Below are 12,500 nucleotides of genomic sequence, written 5' to 3'. Positions count from 1 at the left end.
ACATATATGAGAGAGAGAGAGAGAGAGAGAGAGAGAGAGAGAGAGAGAGAGAGAGAGAGAGAGAGAGAGATGGGATATTAATATTGCCAGTATAACATTTTAATGTATTTGACGGAAACACATCACTACCTGCCAGTGAATAAGTGATGGGGCGGTAAACTGTCAATTTCATGTACCTCGTAAGTCTCTTTAAATTTAACCTTTTTTAAATATCTATATGCCAAGTAATATTAATTAAATCATACCTTGTAGAACATCAGTCAGTAACTGAATCTCTCCCATGCTGAAAAGTACTTGGTAAAATATTGACATACGGCATATGATATTAAAGTTGCAAAGTGAGGAGTTTTGCATTCAAATTTGGCTCAAATCGCATTCAAAATTCCGCAAAACTTCCAATATGTAATTTTATCACCATTAGTGGGATTGGTCTCATTTTTCGTAAAACAGTTTTGTTCAGTATTTATGCTTTATGGGGATGTTTAAAAATTGTCAAAATTAATTTTTTTTAATGGAAGGAGGAAATAATAATAATAATAATAATAATAATAATAATAATAATAATAATAATGATATTATTATTATTATTATTATTATTATTAGCTAAGCTACCACCTAGTTCTAAAAACCGGGATACCATAAGCCTAAGTGCTCCAACAGGGAAAAAATAGCCCAGTGAGGAAAGGAAATAAGGAAATAAACCAAAAGAGAAGTAAGTAACAATTAAAGTAGAATATTATAAGAATGGTAACAAAATTAAAATAGATCTTTCATATATGAACTACAAAAACTTAAAAAAACAAAAGAAAGAGAGATGAGATAGAATAGTGTGCTCAAGTATACCCCCAAGCAAGGTTAAGAATACCAAACTGTAAGCATGATCCAGTGGTTGTTTTAAGTTTGTTTTTATTGAGATGCATTGTCGTATTATATTGTTTTGTAATCATTGCAAATATATATAGTGCCTTGGAAAACATTAACTTTGTTAATAATAGCTGGTAAGTGCCAAGAGTAGCACTCATTGCTAAATATCATTTATTAGATTATTATCAGTGATGAAAATAAGGTAGTGTTATTCTCAGGGATAAGGTGCTATAGGCAACAAGTATTCTTACACTCCTTAAGTTCGTCTCAACCATATTTTGATCTGGCCTTTACCGTCTTTGCTGGTAACACTAACACCCCGTGTCCGAATGTAGGATATCCTCTTGTTATCTCGCCTCACTTTCTTTTCACATACTTGCAGATATTTACTGACCTTGATGGAATAATCGGTGAATAATGTAGTTTATCCCTTCATTCACATAAGCTTCCTAGACTCTAATCTACCATTCCACATTAACCTTCCCTCCTCTCTCCCCCCATATACTCCATCCCTTCCTTTATTGCCTTTCTTCTTCTTCTTCTTCTTCTTCTATCACTATTGTATAGCATTGTATAGAAATCCTCTAGGAACCCATTTTTTTTATTCATAATGTCCATCTATTATCTGTCCATTATATATCCTACCCATGTCCATTTCTTTTTTTACATGTTGCTAGAATCTACTCTACTTTAGTTGGCTCTCGTATCCATGTTGCTCTTTTTATGTCTTTTAGTGTTATTCCCATCGCTCTTTGAGTTGTTACTTGCTTATATTCTAAGGATTTAGTAAGGCTCCTAATTTCTGATACTTAAGTTAAAACTGGAAGGATCATCTTTTTAAATACTTTTCTTTTCAGAGAAATGGGCATTTTACTTTCATAGTCTCATTTTGTTTACCAAAGTATTTCCATCCCATGCTTATCGTTCTTTTAATTTCGTTCTTGGGTCCTAGGGGAACCATTACTGTCGGTCCTACGCATATTCATTAACAATCACTAGAGGTTCATCCTTAACTGTTATTTATTGTCTATGCAATTTCATTGAACATAATCTTAATTTTACTCATATTCATTTTCAGTCCTACAATTCTGCTTTCTCTATTCAAATCTTCTATCATATTTTGCAATTCCTCCCATGATTCACTAAACAGAACTGTCATCTGTGAATCTTAAGTTGTTAGGGTATTCCCTTTAATATCAATTCTAACAGTTTCCCAATCTAATTTTTTTTTCTTTTAAATTTGTAGGAACACTGTGAATAGTTTAGGAGAGATGGGGTCTCCTTGTACAGTAGAAAAATATACATACATATATATATATATATATATATATATATATATATATATATATATATATATATATATATATATAATGTGTATGTGGCCACAAGTATTCTTACTTACCTTAAGGTCTTAACCATATTTGATCTGGTAACACTTACTCCACATGTCCAGATGTAGGGTATCCTCAGTTACCCCTCCTTGCTTTCTTTTCACATACTTATAGGTATTTACTTACCTTGATAGAATAATCTTTGAATACAGTAATTTACCCCTTCAATCAGGTAAGTTTCATAGACTTGTATTTATGCCTTTATTGTTATTTAGGAGAACTGGTCTTCCTTTCTCATTCCACGCAAACCCTTCCTTCTCTCTCCGCCCTATTCTTCATGTGTATCTCTCGTCCCCTCTTTCTTTCCTTCCTTCTCTCTCTTTTCAAGTTCTTTAATCCCCCATTATCTTCATCAATCCCCCCTTTTCTAGTATTTTTTTCTTTTTTTCGTGCTCGTTCTCCTACCTTCCAATCCCCATTTGTTTTTACTCTCAGCGTGACTGTTTGGTTTTAGTTACCTAGCTCGCAGTAAAACGAAAGCATACTTAATTTCCAACTCCTTACACCCTCCTCTTTTTATACTACTTTCCTCACCTTCTCTCTCTCTCTCTCTCTCTCTCTCTCTCTCTCTCTCTCTCTCTCTCTCTCTCTCTCTCTCTCTCTCTCTCTCTCCCTCTGTTTATTCACTATCCCTTTCTTTGCAGTCTTTAATATTCGAATTGGTTCTCTTATCGCGAGACATATCTCGGCTTTTATGCCTTTTAACCCTTTCTATCACAACAGTAAATTAGCAATGGTGTATCAATATTAGTGACCGCTGAGGTAGCAGCAGTAGGGGATTCAGCATATGAAGCTACAATTATGGTGGATAACGGGGGAGGGTGGGTTTTGGCACCTTAGCAGTACCAACTAAACTCGGCTGGATTCCTCGTCAGGTTGGGAGAAGCGAAGAGAAGAAAAGTCCCCCTTTGTTTTGTTTTTTATGTCGGCTACCCCCTGAAATTGGGAGAAGTGCTTTGGTAAATAGATGGATTATTAAGTTCGTGCTGTATGGATTATAAAATCGAGGTTCTTGTTTAACACTATGATGGACTCCTCATCCTTAAGCTTACCACAATCTAACGACTCTTGTCGCCATTTGCAAATTTGGGGTGGAGCCTGTTCAGCATTGGTCACTTGCGGAAAAATAATGTCAAACTCTCTCTCTCTCTCTCTCTCTCTCTCTCTCTCTCTCTCTCTCTCTCTCTCTCTCTCTCTCTCTCTCTATCTAAAATTCTGTCACTTCAAAATCAAATTCTGTCGTGTCCCACTAGCGACTCGGAACATTAACACTGAATTATGAAATATGAATAATTCCTGATTCAACAAGGAAGTCTTTATTAGAAGAACATAGATTTTATCCTTTCATGAATAGCCCTCAGTTATAACAAAACAAGACTGGGTCTTTGAAATTTTGGATTTAATTTCAACCTTATGTGGTACCTATTCTTAATTATATAGCAATGTTACTGAAATGCTAACTATATAGCTAATTATTGAATAAAGGATTTACGTTTTATGAATTGTTTTATATTAGTGTCTATGTATTAGAATTAGATTGACATCATGATCTCTAGGTACAGTTGGCCTCAGTAATTTCGGTACGCTTCATAAGTTAAGAAGACCTCAGTGTACCGGAATTAATGAAGCCAACCCTACCAGAGAGTTTCAGTTATTATTATTATTTTTTTTTTTTTTGCGTGGGCAGTCACAGGTATTATCTGAACAAGGGTCACAGACACTTTTTGGATGGTTTGAAGTGCCTAATTCCTCTTGAACGATAATGAAATAAACTTATATATATATATATATATATATATATATATATATATATATATATATATATATATATATATGTGTGTGTATATATATATATATATATATATATATATATATATATATATATATATATATATATATATATATATATATCTCATTGCTATGTTTCTATGTTTGTTAGTGTGTTATTATACCAAAATATCCCACTGCCGTCTGATTACATGATGATACCGTGATTTTTATTCTTTTCGATTGATTCATTAAGAAAACCCAAGAACCAAGGTAACTTTTTAATCTTTTCGAACAAATATGTAAGAAGTCATAATCAAGAATTTTTTTGCATTATAATGTGGTGGTTAGTAACACGCAGACAGGGCTTCACGAATGGGAAGTTTTACATTTTCCTTGATGGTTTCAATGCATATCATTGTCACAAATAGGTTACCTATTCTTTCTCGCCAAAGTGTTTGTATATGAGAGTTGTGGTTTCTAATTTGTGTATGTTTTCCAACATAGAAATGTTTTGCTGTCCAAAGATTTCGAGATTTTATACTCCCGAATCTTTAAAGATATCTTCAGTAGCTTTGCAGTACTTTAGATTAGATAATGAATTATCCAAGTATCTTAAAGTTTTGCTATTATAAACATAATTCTAGAAAAGGCTAACAGTTTCAAATTTGTCTTATATATAGGATATTTGAATTAGATACTGCAGATTCATCACGCATTTATTTATAATACATGATCTTTGCAATAACTCTCTCTCTCTCTCTCTCTCTCTCTCTCTCTCTCTCTCTCTCTCTCTCTCTCTCTCTCTATTGAGTGTGTGAATTTGTTATTTTGATTCTAACTTACATTCTTAACCTTACAATTGGTTCAGGGAACATTGACTCGTATAACCCTAGTTTAATTATTACAAAATCCTGAAATAACTTCAATTTTCACTTTCTACATACAAATATTCAAAAGCTGGTGGGAAAGCCCAAGACCCTTTCATAACTTAACCAATGAATTGTGATTGTTGAATGTGTGCATATGCAGAAATATCCAACATTACTGCCCAGGCAATAGTGTTCAAATTTTAGGCATTGGTTTAGTCTAGTTTATTTAAACCTCGGTAAAACCAGGTTAATTGTTGTACCGCGGATATGCACAGCACCTTTCATTCTAGAACAAGAGATTTTTATGCATTCGCGTCAGATTCAGGTATGGGAATCTGTGTGATGGTTTATTATAGTGTAATATACCATCTTAATTATACTGAATTAATCTTATAGGGCATTTCTTTTTTTATCACGAGAAGTTAAGATTATCTCGTAGAGCTATGACGGCAATCAAGGAGAGGGAACATTACGATCAATCTATAGAATGTGGACGTTTGGGTTCAGCTCTAGAGATTCAAATGTCGTGAGGGTGGACGAAGTTAACAACTGTGATTCAGTCACCCCTACAGTCTTAGCTTACCTATCATGTCTTCTTGACTCCGTCTCCTCAAAAGTCCCTTGTGCAAGCATGGATAATTATGCCACCAAGATTACAGGAATAGGATGAATTGTTGGTAGGAGAGAACGAGATGCATTGATGACAGCTATTGCATGTGAGGTTGGAGTTTTTATAAGTGGTGCAATAGATGGGATGGAAAGAGGATATCTACCCGACACTCCAAGAAGAGACAGACCAAGGAACACTTCAGCTGTGGATGGTCAAAGAATTTTAAAGGAAGTTACGTGGAATCCAATCGCAAATGATGTTGCAGTCCGTGATGCCTTGCAACCCCTGCAGAGACAGGAAAGCACGAGGAGCAATACTTTTAGATATTATATCTATAATCACACAAAAGTAGAAATCAATTACCACTATCCTATTGGAAGCTCTCCTTTTTGGTCTAGAGTCATAAATCTGTCATCCAACTTTCCAACTTGTCTCATTTGTCTTTTTATTCCATCATTTAATTCTATACGTTTAGAGGAGTATCCTCTTATACACGAACAGGCATGGCGAATGCATCTTATTCACCCAAGTGGGTTCTATCTCCTAATTCAATAAGGGCTTTAGTTATTTGAAAGTTCCTTTTTTAGCCATTCTTTCGCTTTCTTAAAAATATCTCAGTATCTTGAGCAATAAAGAGACTCGGGACATATACTGCCTATCCTTGTTCAGTTGACCACCGTTAATTCATCATAATGTTAATGTCTGTTGCGGAATTTGTTTCATTAATGTGAGGCATATAAAGTGTACTACTCATTTGGTTGTGTGAAAAACATTTTATATCTTCATTAGGAAGGACATTCTGAACATGTACCATAAATACTTTACTTTATGTAATCATAGGGTAGAAGAGACTCCTAAGCTATGGTAAGCAGCTCATCTCGGAGAAGGAGACTCGAAAATCAAGCCCTTGTTCTTTAGTCGGGTAATGCCATAGCCTCTGTACCATGGTCCACTGTCTTGGTGTAGAGTTCTCTTGCTTGAGAATACATTAGGGTACAATATTCTATCTTATTTATTTTCCGCTTGTTTTTAAAATTTTTTATAGTTTATTCATGAAAGATCTATTTTAATGATGTTACTGTTTCTACAATATTTTAATTGTTCAATACTTCTCTTGTAGTTTGTTTATATCCTTATTTCCTTATTTTCTTTCTTCACTGGGCTGTTTTTCCCTGTTGGAGCCCTTGGGCTTATAGCATCTGGCTTTTCCAACTAGGGTTGTAGCTTACCTTGTAATGATGATAATAATAAGTTCTGTCCTTATTGGGAAGGGCACTGCTCAATAGTATCAACAATTCGGTACTATACAAACATGACTTTCAAGATGATAAATCGTAGAGTATTCTCAATACTTGAAATAGCAACAAATGCCATGTGTAGTGTTTGCCATTTTCTTTATTTGATTGTAAGTGATACGAAATAGTGTGGAGTCCAGAATACAGTTGCAATGTTGAATATAAGGTTTGTGTTAGCTTTACGTTGAATATTCATTTATATATCCTAGATCGGTTTAGTTAATAATTGAAATCGATACAAAAACTAAATTTCACCGAAGAATATTATAATAAAATCATCGCTCATTTAGTTAATTTGATTAAATGCTGGCGATGTCTGACCTACGTGCTGTACAGTACATTGTAGGCCGTCATACTTTTAAGATACCAACCTGTGTTGTTTTCTGCCTAATATATCATAAAGATGAATGTATTAATTAATTTGATGGAATACATGAAGCAGATTTCCATGTATTTATGTCGTCTAATTTACTTATGATATTAAAATTCGTATACTTACAAATACAAGCTCCCTTTTTTATTTATGTTTGTAAAATTCAGTGACCAAGTTTACTGATATATATTATTGAATAGTAAGATTTGCTTCACATTTCTTTTTTATCTTGTATTAGCGACTTTTTCCGGTGCGCAGTATATGCTAGTGGTTTCATAATTGCCATTTCTGTTGTACAGTATATCATATTTTAATTCCAAACTTGATACTGGTTTCCTTCAATTTTCTAATATATCTAAAAATTAATTCTGTTATTTCTATTTCCCGGAACATGTTGATTTTAAGAATAGTAAGAATATCAATGAATTATTTTTTTTCTTTATTTGGTCTACTTCATCTTTCACCTAATTATTGACCAATACCTGGGTGTCTTACTGTTAAACGACTGTCTTATGTTTCCAGTTTAATCTCAGCCACATCATTTTCTTTTTTGCGTTGTTTAATATCATATGCATTTCATGGACATTTTCCAACCTTTATTTGCATCTCCAAGACTCCTGCGAACAATTCTCCTGTGGAAATTTTCTCGTTTTTATTTATTTATTACCTTCCAAATAATTTTTGTTCTTCTCTTTCGGATAGTTCTGTCTGGTTTCTATTGTATACTTTTCTGTTGTTAAAAGCGTTTCCAGATCAATTTACATTCCGTTCTTGGAGCGTTTATTCATTGTTTGATATTTTCTAAAGATGTATTGTCCTCAAATGCTAGCAAGTTTTATTTAGTTATCTATCTTTATCTATTTCTTGCAATTTTTCGCTTCTCTTGTGCCTTGCAATCTGTTTACACTTCATCTCTTTTTTAGCGCTTTAAATTGGGACTTCTTTTATAATCCTGTTGATTTTCAAAATAAACTTTTCATGATTCTGAACAGTTTCTTGTAAATCCCTTATATTCCCACCCTTTATTACGTGTTCTTTTACCCGTTTATTCCTATTACTCAGGGATAATCACTTCAACATCTTTTCCTTTTCCAGGATATAATGGAAATCGTGCGGATGATCCGCAGCGGAGACAAAATGGGGATTCAGATTTACCTGAGGAAAGGAGGCGATCCAAACGCTCGCAACCCAATGTGCTGGACGCTCCTCCACCTGGCCGCCTTCGAGGGACAGACGGAAATTGCGGAGATACTCATTGAAGCAGGAGCCTCGGTGCGTATTTCGTTGCATATACACATGCATATATATACATGTATGTATATATACACACAATAAAAGCGTTTGACAATCAGGAGCAGATAGCAATTTTGATATACATTGATGAAAAACTGCAATCATATTTTTTTTTAATTAATAAAAGTAATGTAAATTACATTTCATTATGCCTTTCAGGTGAACTCCTGCACAACCGACATGTCCACACCTCTTCATCGAGGATGCTCTCAAGGAAACAGGAAGGTTGTTGAGCTGTTGGTGAAGAAAGGCGCTTATATCAATGCTCAGGTACAATTTGTACAAGGATCATTGTTAATAGTGCAATACATAGAGCTCTAGATACACTCTTCATTGGACTCAAGTAACTGATATGCACACAATTAGAACCTAAGGTTCACACTCCACATAACTCTAGTAACTGATATGCACACAATTAGAGCCTTAGATACACGCCCCACTTAGCTATTAACTACTGGGCACAACTAGATCTTAAGGTACACATATAACCAGCTGCTGGGCGCTTAACTAGATCTCAAGATACACACTCCACCAACTCAATTAACTACTAGGCATTTAACCAGAGTTTAAGATGCACACTCCATCAGACTCATATCAACTACTGAGTACTTAACGCTAGTCTAAGTTACACACACACTATCGGATTTTGCAAACTAGTAGGCATGAAACTAGAAACAAGACTCACTCCATCGTATTTATTAATAGGTAATCTTTTTTCTTTCCTATTTCAGTTAGTTTCAGAATTAATTGTATGAATGTAATTTTGATAAAATAATTTTCACCCTGATCTGGAGTTTTGCACTAAAATGTAGGAGACCCTCCAGTGCTTTCAAGCATCTGAGTTCAATATTTGCTTTTTGGAAGATTCATCCCTTTCTTTATTTTTTTTTAGAAAACTGAAAGGAAGAATAACTTGTTTTAAATATGTAATCTAACCCAGAGGAAAACAATAAACTTGATGGTCGACTGTTATTGTTAAGTTTATAAAAGTCAAACAGAAAAGAAGCAATTTAATGCTGGGTAGACTAATGTATGCTCTTTCTCTCCCTCCATTGTAGGCATTACTGAAAGGTAATGTACCTCATAAAGGTATTTTCTGTAAGGATAAAAGAAGTTACAATAATCTAGCATTGTTCACTACACAATGAAAATAAATGTTTGCAACAGAATATTCAAATAAGGACGAAACGCAAATTATGATGCTTCCTGAAGTTGAATTAAATGTCTCCTTTTCAGGATAAGAATGGAAGCACACCCCTTCATGAAGCAGCAAAAGGGTTCCACACAGCTATTGTCAAAGTACTCATCGACAACAAGGCGGACAGTTCAAAATTAAACAAAAAGAAGCAAACCTTTCTTAACCTGGTAAGGATCCTACGAGGGAAGATGCTAGACTTGGCAAGAAAGGGTCTTTTCTGCTTCCTTTTCTGTAGCACTTGCAGCCTATACAAAGTCTATCAAGTTTTTGGTCTGATAATTCCTGTATACATGCAAATAGTAATTTTAATATCATTGATGAGGTGATATTCTAAAGTAGTTTGAGAAATGTTTTATGTGAATCTGGCCATATGACTGCAACACAGTACCTCCTGATCAGCCCTATAATAGGTTTTATCTTGTAAATCATGCCTATTATTGTCAGTTTCATTCAGAATTATTTTCTATATAAAGTCTTGACAACTAGCGCATGAAACTATTTCGTTATAATATATATTTCTCATCAAGAAATATATGCCAATTGTAGAGCAATTTTAAGTTTTCTGACATTTATTGTTACTTTCTCGATATAAATTCCTTTGGATCTCTATTTAAATCAAGATATTTTTGTGTAGGGTCAGGGTTAGAGACAGTCCCACACCCCCTAATGGCGTTGAGGACATGATTTTTACATATATATGCATTGTAGACCGTGGAATTACGAAGTAGAATAGCCAGCACTCCCATACTTTATTAGACATTGTTCATCCCACTTCTATTCATGTGTATTGCAGATTTATTTTTCCATATTGATTTTTGCCTCCCCTTCCAGCTCTCCTAAGTCATTCACACTGATTCTTGCTCTTATTGTTTTTGATTTAGTCAAATAACCAGACAAATTTTATAATTTTTCTGACAGTTTCTGCAATTAACCTTCAAATTTCATCCATAAAAAATAGTATTCAAAGTCTTTTCTAACAATTACATAGGTATGTCTTGAATGGTTCGATGACTAGATTGATTGATCAGGAACTATAGAATTGGATATTTTATTCAATGTAGCGAGGCCTTTTCTCATCTTAGATGCTAAAGCTTCCTATTGGATGTATTTGCTCCAGGAAATATTATAGCTTTACTTAATTTCACTTTACTTCCTTGTACTGATATACTTTAACATTTTCATCTTGATACCAAATTTATCGTCCCTATAACATGCCATATTGCAATAGAGGAATCTTTGCTTCCTACGGATTTAGATCCTGGTCTTCCGTCTTTCCTTGTATTTCTTCCTTTCCCACGTGTCTGGGGTAAATGGAATTATTATATTTCTTAACTATTTATTTCAAGTTTCTATATCATAATCATTTTCAGATTGGTCAGCAGTTAATGCCAACTGTAGAATCAGGGGATTCGGAAGTGTTACAGCAATGGCTGGAGTGGGGAGCAAGTCCAGACACCAAAGGCAACCTCCACTGGTCCATCCTCCATCATGCCTGTGCAAGGGGTCAGCTGAACATTGCATCCCTTCTTATAGAAAGGTAAGTGTATATAGTCATTCAACAATATTTACAAACATTTCCAGAGTTAGTTTCTAGGTTAAATGTACGTTATAACCACTAAGAAAATCTGTCTTAAGTATTAAGGCTCAAACAATTATTTTTTTAACCTAAAAATTTCAAAATGCTATACTCTTAACCTTTTTCTTTCGTATGGATTTTATTAGTTAATTAAGCATGGATTCAACTAGCAGATAAAAATGTAGACTTTATGATATTAAGAGTTTTCATTTAGTAAACAATGCTGTGTAAGCTGCAGGATCCGGGTTTTCTTTATCTTTAAATTATAACTATATCTAAATTTTTCCGTATCATCATGGTTAATTTTTACGATGTTTATACCCTGTGTTAAGATATTTTCAACTTTAGTAGATTTTTGCTGAAAAATTTTGGGAAAAATAAATATCTTTTTCCAAATTTTGGCTTTAGAATTTATACATCTACTAGAAAGACAGTAAAAAAGGTGAACTATCAGACGAATAATTTTGTATTAGCAATGATACGCGGTTGCCTGTGTGGTTAAAAGATGTCTAGGTATCTTTTTGAAGGCTAATTTGTGTTGAGTAGCGAGTCTTGGCAACAAGTAACATTAGATTTATTTTTCAAGGTCAGATTTCTAATGAGTCACCTTACATATATTCTTTATGAATATATATACAATAAAATTCACTTCAGCTATTTATTTCCATAATAGAAAGGTAAGACTTTTTAATGTTATTTTAGATGCATTTTCTTGAAATTTTCATTAATTTATGTCTTGCTTTCAAATCATGATCCAACACTATTTTGCAAACAGTGCAATAGTTCAACACCCGTTCTTTCATTTATGATTTTGGTGTCATTATTTTCAAGGTTTTCTGATGTTTTCTTTTTTATAGCATATTCACATAATCAAACCAGCTTCGCAGTGACTTGTTCTTTAGATGAATCCTTCAAATTGATTCCTTTTTCATTGTTTTGAAGCCTTTTTTCCTCTCCTTCAATACTCTCCTGACATCTTCAGATGTCACATTCTGTGTTTGGTATTCTCATTAACAAAATCCTCAGGTACAGCCCTGTATATAGCATAACCATGAAGTAGAAAATCATTCTTCTTTATTCTTTTCAGCTTTATCTATCGTTTATTTTGTTGACACTATATGTAACGTGATGTAGGCTAGTTAGATTTTCTACCTAGTTATTGTTATTATTATTATTATTATTATTATTATTAGTAGTAGTAGTAGTAGTAGTAGTAGTAGTAGTACCTTCCATATTAATACAACAATATACATACTAGCCA

General features: G+C 33.7%; 1 protein-coding gene across 5 annotated transcripts in view; it reads left to right on the top strand.

The window, feature by feature from the left end:
• The window catches only part of LOC137631723 (uncharacterized), a 109,525-nt gene that overhangs the window by 40,132 nt on the left and 56,893 nt on the right, over positions 1-12,500 (top strand). For all 5 annotated transcript variants that reach the window (XM_068363611.1, XM_068363613.1, XM_068363612.1 and 2 more), the window contains exons 2-5: positions 8,268-8,444; positions 8,625-8,735; positions 9,702-9,830; positions 11,034-11,200. In XM_068363611.1, the coding sequence (XP_068219712.1) occupies positions 8,268-8,444; positions 8,625-8,735; positions 9,702-9,830; positions 11,034-11,200 (584 nt within the window). The remainder of the gene's footprint in view (positions 1-8,267; positions 8,445-8,624; positions 8,736-9,701; positions 9,831-11,033; positions 11,201-12,500) is intronic.

Source organism: Palaemon carinicauda, chromosome 40 (assembly GCF_036898095.1).
Source record: "Palaemon carinicauda isolate YSFRI2023 chromosome 40, ASM3689809v2, whole genome shotgun sequence".
In the NCBI taxonomy this organism is placed as follows: domain Eukaryota; kingdom Metazoa; phylum Arthropoda; class Malacostraca; order Decapoda; family Palaemonidae; genus Palaemon; species Palaemon carinicauda.
The sequence above is the reverse complement of the archived record's forward strand: the minus strand, read 5'-3'. Positions and strand labels throughout refer to the sequence as shown.